The 11,257-nt window shown below is 44.4% G+C and overlaps 1 protein-coding gene across 1 annotated transcript in view; it reads left to right on the top strand.

Annotated features, from left to right (window-relative positions):
* Positions 1-723: 723 nt before the first annotated feature.
* The window catches only part of NCBP3 (nuclear cap binding subunit 3), a gene marked incomplete at its 3' end in the record, with an annotated part of 29,451 nt that continues 18,917 nt past the window's right edge, over positions 724-11,257 (top strand). Inside the window, exons 1-3 of the mRNA XM_084236545.1 lie at positions 724-1,058; positions 2,729-2,794; positions 5,402-5,507. Coding sequence (XP_084092671.1) covers positions 834-1,058; positions 2,729-2,794; positions 5,402-5,507 — 397 coding nt within the window. The 5' untranslated portion in view covers positions 724-833. The remainder of the gene's footprint in view (positions 1,059-2,728; positions 2,795-5,401; positions 5,508-11,257) is intronic.

Below are 11,257 nucleotides of genomic sequence, written 5' to 3'. Positions count from 1 at the left end.
CATGATCAACAGCTGGTAGGACCTTGGGATTCCATTCCACCTATTCCCTCCTTAGATGGAAAGACAGAGGTGACACAGGGAAGAAAATGCAAAATCAGGACCCAATGCAAAACCTGAGTAACGACAGATACCCTCTGGAAGCCTGGTGGGGGACACTCCCTGTCCCCCATCAGGCTTCTGTTAGAAATGTCTGCAAATAACCATGCTCAGAGGTCCATGCAGGACCGAGTTCTCAGGAGTCAGAAAATTGGGGTTGAAGTCTAGCCTTTGGGCAGCTCACAACCTTCTTAAAAATCTCAATTTTTTGTGTATGTAATTTTGTGTAGGATGGTCGCCTGGGCCAATAAGTGGCAGACTTGAAAGAGACAAAAGTTGTCTTTTGAAAACGTACAGGGTCCAGAGCTCTGGAACCAGACTGGCTCGCCTGGGATCCAGGTGTGATCTCTTAACCAACCTGTCACCTAGGATACATTTCTGTCTCCGTCTCCTCACAGGTGAAATTGGGGTAAATGGTAACACCTACTTCATAGCTTTGTAAGGATTCGAGCGCTTAAGACAGTGACTGCTATAGAGTCATCACTCAGTAAAGTTAGCTTTTACTACAGGTTTACTACTCAAGGCGTAGCTATTTTCTAACCTCAGACGACGCCCATCTCTTCCAGGCCCCGCCCCTCGGCAGGCCCCATCCGCGCCCGCACTCAATCCGGCTCCTGCCGTCCTCCGGCCACTAGGGGACGGCCGCGCCGAGGACGGCGTTCCAGCGCAAGCAGGAGACGCTCTAGCTGGCGCCTGCGGCTGCTCTGTGGCCAGTGGCGGCGGCGCTCTAGCCGTGGATGTGCGGGGCGGGCTCTCAGTGGTCCGGCCGGCGGGCGGCGATGGCGGCCGTACGGGGCCTGCGAGTGTCGGTGAAGGCGGAGGCCCCGGCGGGGCCGGCTCTGGGGCTCCCGTCGCCTGAGGCGGAATCCAGTTTGGAGCGTGGCGAGCCGGAGCCCATGGAGGTGGAGGAGGGCGAGCTGGAGATTGTGCCGGTTCGGCGCTCGCTGAAGGAACTGCTCCCGGTACGGCGGGGGGCGGGGGGCGAGGAGGAGGTCGCGGAGCGGGCGCTGGGCTTCGCGGCGGGCCGGAAGGGGAGGCGGCCGGCGGCCGGGCTCGGGGAGTCTGCGCGGGGGCGGAGTGGGGAGCGGGCGCCCGAGGGGCGGGGGCGCCGGGCTTGAGGGGGGACCGGGAACGCGAGAAAGGACGCTGGGGAGCCCGGAAATGGGCTGGGGGAGGTGGGGTGAGATGGAGGAGTAGTTGAGGACACCCCCTTTCATGCCTATCCGAACCAGTCTGTGCAAGGGGATTGGTGAGGAGGGGGAGGAATTTTCTGGGTACTTGAGATAAAGGGAGAGCCCCGGGCGGGAACCTAACCGGGATCGGCCCAGAAAGAACTGTCGGGTGACGCCGGCATCCAGGTCCCCTAGGGCGTCCTGCTCTGGCGGAGCCGCGTCCTGCTGGTGTCTGGTGAGCATCGCTCTGCACTTGTCAGCAGGAGAAACTCAAGTGTTTTTGTTGTGACTTGAGGGTCGTTTTGGCCCCGCGCACCCCTGCTGATATGGGTAGCATCTACACCTTGACCCCAGCATCTCTTAAGGAAACCAAAATATCAGCGAACCAGCAGTGGTGTTTGGTCTCGGTCTTTTATCATAGCAGAGATGGTGAGAGGTGTCTTGGCTTGTGGTTTGGTGGGCACTTGTCCGGCTTTTAGGGCCGGGCTCAGGCCTGGATGGGTCTTTGCTGAACTTCATTTCTCACCTCACCTGAACTACTTTTTCAGTGCATGTTAGCAAGTCTTGCTTTTGTCTCTTTCAAGTCTCCCAATCATTGGTCGATTTTACATACACAAAAATTGAAGTGAGTTGCGTAAAGTGCAGAGGGCAGGGAGGATAGGCAGAGGGGGAAGCAGAACATGATAGATTGGTCGGGTTAGTCGTCTGAAATAGTGACATTTAAACCTAAATGATAAAAAAGGGACCAACCTTGTGCAGATTTGGAAGAAAGTGTGTTCCTTGCAGGGCACAGCAAGTACAAAGGTTCTGATCTGGGAACAAGCACGTTTTGTTGGAGTATGGGAAGGTTATATAGCACAAATGGGAGAACAGTAAAAGAGGCCAGGAAGGTTGCCAGAAAACATGGAAAAAACGTAGGTGCGGAGAAGCCAAAGGAATTGTGTGGTGTCATGTAATTAGTGAATGTCGGAGCTGTGGCTTGAGTGCTCAGTTTGTAAATAGCATCTTCTTTTCATTACACTGTGCTGTGTTTTCCCCAGGAGATCTTGATGAGTCGAGACTTTCTGCATTTTGGTGAAGATTTGTGCTCCACCTGGTGGCTTGGCTTGGTGTCCAGTCTGGGTTGGGGAGATAATGACTGTACCTCATCTTGGACAGTTTTCACAAAAGCCTTTAGATTTTCATTTACATGGATAACTTGAGTAAATGGAATTTTCTATGGTTTTGAACAGGCTGTGATCTAGAAATATTTCTTGTGTGGTTGATTACTACCACAGAGGCACAGGAATGGGCTTCTGCATAATAATATGCAGAATGGGCTTCTGCATAATAATATGTCAGGATGGGGGAAGGATACTGAAAAGAATGACTATCCTGAAGGAATCAGTTGTTGAGCAGTTTTTTATCATGGGTTTTCCTTAACTGCTGTTAGCATTTCTTACTCTATCCCTTCATGTTAGGATACAAGCAGAAGATATGAAAACAAGGCTGGCAGTTTCATCACCGGAATTGATGTCACCTCCAAGGTAACACCATGATTTATTTATTCACTTTGATAGGCAGGTGAACTGCAGCAATCCTTTGCCTTTTTTTCTTTTGTTTAAGAGGAATCTTTTAATTTAAAAATTTTTAATTGGATTAAGATATATTTTTAATTTTGATTTTGTATTACACAGTGATACCTTCTTGCACCTAAAAATATCCTAGCAGTATTTGTGTGTTCTCAAATCTGTAAAACCACAAAAATCGCTGTCTAGATATCTGTGCTTAACCATATCTAAGAAAAGACTCTGCACTGGGAATGCTTTTTTTAATTTATGTTCATTATTTAAAAATAGGTGTACTGTTTCCACTTTATTCCTTTTGTTTCCACTTTAAATGAAATAAAACATGAAAAGTGGCATGTAGTAAAAAACTTTATTACTTACTGACTGCAGACTTAGAAGAATAAAATTCCAGATTGTGTGGATATCTAAACTTTGAAGACCAAAGCTGAATTATTCTCAATACCTGGGAATATTGCCTTTTATCTGGGGATCACTATTACTAGATTAACAACTTAGTTGTAATTCCTTACATAGTCAAACCTATTATTTTCCTTATTATAAACAATCAGTACATATTTGTTGCTTTAATTGGCGACATCCAGTTTGGACATTCTTTCTGATTTTAATGTGTGATTAGGTTTGGAACAGAATTTTGAATTACAAATGTGAATAATGTTGGGAACTATACCTGAGGGAAGAAACCAATTACCGTACAAAAATGAACAACATTGTGGCCTCCCCGGTGGCGCAGCGGTTGAGCGCTGGGTTGCGAGGCTGCCCGCGGCCTCTGCGGCGCCGGTTCGATCCCCGGCTGCTCCCCGGCTACCGGAGGAGGGTCCCACATGGCGCGCAGACCCCTCCTGCCGCCCACTGCTCCCCTCAGCAGTGTACTTCGGTCCCTCTGCCTGCTCTGTTCCCCGCTCTGACTCTGGTGAATTCTCTCACCCTCCCGCGCTTCTGACTGTACCCAGTGCTTGTACAAATAAATAAATAAAAAATTAAAAAAAAAAAAAATGAACAACATTGTAAGAAAATAAATAACTAGAGCCAAAAAAAAAAAAAAAAGAATAGTAGTACTGTATTGTTATATTGGATATATGAAAGCAAAAATAAAAATGTTATGCTTTTTAAGGTCTGGGTATCAATCTGTCTTAGATTACTTAAAGTACAAAAGAACTTACCAGCTTTTAGACAGGTAACAAATAGAATAAGTGAACATGTTTTCCTATTGTAATTGAGAATTATACTGTACTTAAAGGGTTAAGCCTGTGTACTATTCTTTTTTTTTTTTTTTTAACGATTTATTTATTTATTTATACATGCACTGGGTACAGTCAGAAGCATGGGAGGGTGAGAGAATTCACCAGAGCCAGAGCAGGGAGCAGAACAGGCAGAAGGACCGAAGTACACTGCTGAGGGGAGCAGCGGGTGGCAGGAGAGGTCTGCGCGCCATGTGGGACCCTTGCCTGGTGGCCAGGGATCTAACCGGTGTTGCAGAGGCTGCGGGGCAGCTACGCAGCCCAGTGCTCAACTGCTGCGCCACCAGGGGAGGCCCCTGTGTACTATTCTTGATTCTACACTTTTTGTCATAATGTGGAACAAATATATGGGGGAAAGGAAGCAAATATATACCAGAATTGGTACTCAGGTTGTTACTAAAGGAAGGCAGATTCGATATTTTTACTGGGAAGACTTCAGTGAAGAAAATTAGCATAACTATTGGGAAATAACAGAAGTGTTGCTGCTTTACCAATCCCCATAAGCTTTCTATAGTCAGACCTTCAATTAGTGTGTTAAAGTCAATATACAATTAGCAAAGGGTTCTAAGAGCCATCAGAAACCCACAGTTGGACCTGGATTTATTTTAGCTCTTGGAAAAAGAACTTATGAAGCTGATTATTTTTTCAGGGAAGCGTCAATGCTTCTTGTCATTTAACGATGAAAACTGGCAATTCCATGGACACAAGCCTAGAATAGAGAAGAGAGTTTCTTTCTTTCAATGTTATTTTTAAACCAGGAAAGAGCTTTAGGGAGTGGACTGCTCAGGCAAACATAATGTGGAAGAATGTGATAGGTGTGATTACCCTGCACACAAGCGATGTCAAATGGGGGTGGTGGTGGGGCTTCTGGAAATAGCACTGAAATCAGAACATCTGCCCCTCTTACTAAGGGAAGTACCTCCAGTAAACCTAAGTTTTTTTGTGTCTCAATTTCTCCACCAAGAAAATTGGGATGTTGAGATTGTTTGGTTATGATTTGTTTACATGATTGGTAATAATAAATAAAGTGTCAGGGAACTAAAGTGTTATTACTCATTGAATCAACAAATAAATATGCATTGAATTCCCATAAAACCCCCAGCACAGTGACAGGCATTGAATCATCACGGAGATTGTTACAAATTATAGTGTTGTCAGTGTACACCCTTCCAGTCATTGACTGAATATCTAATTCTCTGAAAACATTAAATGCACAATATTGCTCATTTTTTCTGGTTTATTTTAGGGTTGTTGCTGATGCATCATGTTGTGTTTGTGATTTAATTTTCCTGTGTTTCACTTCTTTGACTTTTTCTCTACATTCTAGGAAGCCATTGAAAAGAAAGAACAGCGAGCCAAGCGCTTCCATTTTCGATCTGAAGTAAATCTCGCCCAAAGAAATGTAGCTTTGGACCGGGACATGATGAAAAAAGGTACAGGGTATTTTGGGGGAATTTTCCACATTTCCATCGAGAATGGCTTTCTCCCCCGCAGGATGTTGTGCTGTTGACCTTGTCTTGCATGTCCAGACTGCATCCAAATATTCTCAAAAGAAGAGACTTGTGAATTCTCCATTTCTGAGGTGACCTATTAAACATTGAGTGGCTATTAGCTATGTGTCAGATATTAGAGTTGGAAAAAAACAGATTATCTTGTCTGAGGAAGCCCAGAGAAAGTCATCCAGTTAGTGGCAGAGCTGAGATTAGAACATGCTTCTACGACTCTTACTCATTTTCTACTTTTGGCATAGATGTGTTAGCTTTTCTTTGCCTTTAAATGTAGTGGGAATGTTTTTTGGTAGGAATAGCTTTTTTTTTTTTTTTTTTTAAAGATTTATTTATTTATTTATACAAGCACTGGGTACAGTCAGAAGCGCAGGAGGGTGAGAGAATTCACCAGAGCCAGAGCGGGGAGCAGAGCAGGCAGAAGGACCGAAGTACACTGCTGAGGGGAGCAGCGGGCGGCAGGAGAGGTCTGCGCGCCATGTGGGACCCTCCTCCTGTGGCCGGGGAGCAGCTGGGGATCAAACCAGCGCTGCAGAGGCTGCGGGAAGCTTCACAACCCAGCGCTCAACCGCTGCGCCACTGGCGAGGCCCAGGAATAGCTTTTAGAACCACAAGATCAAGACTGCTTTCCCAGAAACAAACATTTTCAAATTCAAATTTATCATCAAATGTAAGCCTACTCAGGTTAAGTGACCCTGAGTTGCTTTTTTTTTTTTTAAGATTTATTTATTTATGCATATAAGAACTGGGGTAGAGGCCAGAGATGTGGGGGTGTGAGGATTCACTAGAGACAGAGTGGGGAACAGAACAGGCAGACTGACTGAAATACACTGCTCAGGGGAGTGTTGTAGAGCAACCCCGATACAAAACGGGGTGCCTGACTGTGGGTCCTCACCCGCGCGCTTAAAAGGACTTATCAATGCTCTACTGCAGGCACACGTGAAAGGTTAATAAAAGGTTTATTTACAAGGGAAAGGGAAATGAGGAAATGTACAGCTCTGGGAGAAAAGTGGGAGACAAAGTTTTAAATGAGTCCTACCCGATCCGCCGATCAGGAATCCCAAAATGGCGCTCTCAGAGTTGGCTGCCAGCCAGGAGCGGTGAAGCCAGGAGGCAAGCGATCGCGAGCCAGAGCGGGAGCAAGGCCCACGTGTTTGGTTTTTATATCCAACCTGGCTGCCCAACTCCACCCTCAGGTCCCAGCCACCCTCCCCTTGGTGGTGATGGGATTTGTCTTTCCCAGTGTCCTGATGGCTTTAGTCTGGAGTGGGGGTGGAGTCCACAAAGCCTGTATGAGATTATCTCAGGACATCCTTTCCCCCTAACAGGAGCAGTGGGCGAGACAGGAAAGGTCTGCTGCGCCATGTGGGTTTCTCTCTGGCCGGCCGGGGATCGAACTCGTGCTGCAGAGGCTGTGGATTGCTTTATAGTGAGGTGCTTAACTCCTTGCGCCACCAGGGAGGCCCATGAAACCTTTTAGGAGAGTCAGAGCAATGTCAGGAGTGGTGGGTGGAAACTCCTAATACCTTTGTTAATACAGGTTTGTGGTTTTATTTTAGTTTTGTGTTTTGTTAGGGTATTTTGTTTCCTAGAGTTCATCCTAATTGTATATAGTCATGTGCCCCAGTCTTCCAAGTAATTTATAATTAAAAGGGAAAATTAGTATTATGTGTTTTAGTGAGCTCACAGCCACATTTATTGTTCTACTCTAATATAAATTGATGAATGCAAAAGAGGTCTCTCATATTTGAAAATTTGGGTATTTGCCCTCTGCTGCCTTAATTTCTCGAGACTTGCTTAGTTGATAATAGAAAATGTTGGACAAATATAAGAATAGCTACTGTTTACTGGGTATTTGCTTCCTTATTAGACAGTGTGTTAATTGACACATTACATGCTCATTTCTTACTCATTTCGTACAATGTATTTTTACCCTGTTTTATAAAGGAGGTTCAAAGGCGGTCTGTACATTGCCTAGGGTTATGCAGCTAGTGAAAGTGGATTCAAAGCCAGGTTTATCTGATTCTAAAACCTTGCCCTTAACTGCTTTGCTCTATTGCCTTATATGTTGTGACATTCCTAAGTCTTCCTGGTAGACAGAGTAGCTTGGGTTCAGAACTCAACTCTAGACATTGTTCTTTTTCCTGTATCATGAACTTGAGTTGGAAATATGACCTTGCTTCCTTAGCAGACTGGGTTTCCAGGCATCTGTTTGAGTGGATTTCTGTTTCAGGAAAAGTGTGAAGGCCAGAGGCAGGGACAGCTGTGCAGCTTGGCATTTATGTGCCTGCATAGCCTGGGCCCAAGCAGACCTCTGAGGCCTTTCTCTCGACTGTCCCTTGAAAGCCCCATAGTTTGACCACACCTATTTCCTTCTAGTCCTGTGAACATTCCTTGCAGTATTTTGCCTCTTCACCTTGCTCATGTGTTGTGCTCTGCTGATTTGCCCTTCCTTGTCTCAAACTTCATGCAATTCAGATGCCGCTTTCTCCATGAAGCATCCCTGACAGCCCACTCAAATTTCTCTGACCTCTTCTGGAGCTCATTAAGATGCCAGGCCACCCCTCTACCCCCCCCTTTTCGCCCTCCCCTGACCAAATCTAGTGGCAGTTCCTTTGTGAATGGGGCAAGTTGAGCCTTTTTAGGTCTCAGTCTCCTCTCTGTAAAACAGAGATACTTAACCTGAGTAGGTTTACATTTGAGGTTAAATTTGAATTTGAAAATGTTGGTTTCTGGGAAAGCAGTCCTGATCTTGTGGTTCTAAAAGCTATTCCTACAAAGCAGTAGATTTGGTTGGGTAATATCAGCCGAGGCAAGTTGCTCATTATAACCTCTTTTTTATCCAGGAGGCAGCCTGGCCTAGGACAGTGTTCCTGAACTCTGGGTACCCTTCCTGCCTATTCCAGATCAGTTTATTTATTTATTTTTTCTTAAAGATTGATTTATTTGTTTATACATATAAGAACTGGGGTACAGGCTAGAGGTATGGGGGTGAGAGGATTCACCAGAGACAGAGTGGGGAACAGAGCAGGCAAATTGACCGAAGTACACTGCTGAGGATAGCAGCGGGTGAGACAGGAGAGGTCTGCTGCGCCATTTGGGTAGCTCCTTGGCCGGCTGGAGGATCAAACTCATGCTGCATCTGCGCCACCAGGGAGGCCCTATTCCAGATCAATTTAAATCAGAATGTTTGATGATGGGAACAGGAGTAGGTCCCAGGGAGAGTTATTTTTAATATCTCCCCATTTAATTCAAATATAGTCAGGATTGATAAGGGGTGGTGTGGTTGAGATGATCGGTTCTTTTTTTTAAGATTTATTTTTATTTATGCATTCAAGAACTGGGGTGTAGACCGTAGGTTTGGAGGGTGAGAGGATTCACCAGAAACAAGAGGGGGAGCAGAACAGGCAGATCTACTGAAATACATTTAGGGGAACAGCGGGCGAGACATATATAGGTTAGCTCCCTGGCTGGGGATCGAACTCGGGGATCAAACTCAGGCCGTAGCAGTGATAGGGCTGAGACTTAGCCCGTAGGCCACCAGAGAGGCCCAAGAGGATGGATTCTAACATCTGATTGCCTGTATTTAAATCCAGCTCTGTTGCTTTCTAGCTCTGTAACCTCAGCAATTTATTTAGCCTCTAAAATCTTGGTATCCTCATCTAGAAAGACAGATCACATAGTTCTTATAGATCACAGGTGGTTGGGAGGCTCTTACAAAAGGTGACAGTTCTTAGAGTGGTGTCTGGCAGATAGTAAGTACCCAAGTAAAGTTCATTATTACTAACATTATATGGTATTCTCCATCTTCCAAGCAATGATGCCCAAACTTTTGGGGGAAGGGGTATCTTGGAATAGTATTTTGACTCCTGTAACTAACTATACCGGGTGTCAAGTGAGTTCTTCTCCTTAATAACAATAATAACAGATACTATTGGTTAAATGCTTACTATGGGTCAGTCACTCTGCTATGCATTAACTTTTCCTTTCAACTATCCTGTGAGGGGAAAGTATATTTGTGTTTCACTAAGATGCCTGAGAGCTTGAGAAACTTGTCACAGTCCCACAGCTAGATAAGTAACATGACTGGGATTTGAAAGCCAGTCTGACTGAAACTTAGGTTGCTTACCTCTCTTCTGGATTCAGAGACACTGGGATATGCTGCAGTAGGCCATTCCGCATCAGAGTTATTGTTACTCTTGAGTGATAGAGTGTCAGGCAGCTTCAGTCTCCTTATCCCCAAGATCAAAGCTCTTTTGGCTGGAAGAGACATTCGAGGTCATCTAGATGGATCAACCGTCTGTCCATTGCTGCAGGCCTTTTGGCAAAGTTCCGAATGGTCTCTTAGCCTCTGCCTGAACGTGATGGTATCAGTACTATTTATGAGGCAGTCAATTTTGATTTTGAATACTTCGTGTTGAACAGAAGTTGCTGTCTAGTAATTTGTTATAGCAAGACTCTTAGAACAACTTATACATATCAAAATCGCCTTTTTGATTTTATATTTGAAGCACTAAAAAAAAAATTACCTTTTTATTTATCCCTTTTACATTTTGTTGATTTGAAAACTCCATTGTAATCTGTTAAGTTCATTTTCACCTTAACTCTACTTTTCAACATTTTAGCTGTGCTCTTCACTTTGGTATGTATAACTTCTGCATCTTTCTCCAGTTGTAGGTAAATGTTGAACAGGATAATTCTGTTGTTTTTTTTTTTTAAGATTGATTTATTTATTTATACAAGCACTGGGCACAGTCAGGAGCGTGGGAGGTTGAGAGAATTCACCAGAGACAGAGTGGAGATCAGAACAGGCAGACTGATGAAATACACTGCTGAGGGGAGCAGCGGGTGGAAGGAGAGGTCTGCGCACCATGTGGGACGCTTGCCGGCGGTCGGGGATTGAACCGGCGCTGCAGAGGCTGCGGGCAGCTTTGCAACCCAGCGCTCAACTGCTGGGCCACCAGGGAGGCCCAGGATAATTCTGTTTTATGCCCTGTAGCATTGATGCATGAATTATGTCTTATTCTATCATCAGGCCCATATTTCATTTTATTGTCACAAGAAACTAGATTACATAACTTAATGAACTTGAGATAGAACATCTCTGGTATTCTTTGAGTTTCTAAGTGAACTCATCATTTCCTAAAATGACATGATCTGTATCATAGATTGTAAATTCTGCCTGATAATGTGTTTTTTCCCCCCAACTTCAGAGATGATGATCTTTTGAATCTATTTGAGATTTTCTCTTTTCTTCTTTTACAAAATTTCAGGATTAACCCTTGTCAAGGCCTTAAAGTACTTTGCTCCCTTTTGGTGACTTTATATATTATCTACAAAAATTGAAGATTACTACCTAATTTTGAAATTGTAGCTAAATGTTCGAATCAGTACATTGGGGTGTTAGTCTGAGCTAGAAGATTTAAATCTATTAAAATTAATTATTGTGCTCCTGTCACTTATCTTGGGTTCTAGTTCTTAATACTCTCTAGTCGGCTGTCAGTTGGTAGAACAGCAAAATAGATCATCCATTCTGCCCTTTTACTTGCATCATCTTTCCAATGCAGTGTCGCGCCAAACACTTTTAGTAAAAGCCGTCAGCACTTTGAATGAATCTGTTTACTCTGGACTGTAACCTTTTCATTAATTGTTATACAGACAATTAATGTTAACCAAAG

This window comes from Talpa europaea (assembly GCF_964194135.1).
Source record: "Talpa europaea genome assembly, chromosome: 7".
Lineage (NCBI taxonomy): Eukaryota > Metazoa > Chordata > Mammalia > Eulipotyphla > Talpidae > Talpa > Talpa europaea.
This window is presented reverse-complemented; position numbering and strand designations above follow the sequence as displayed.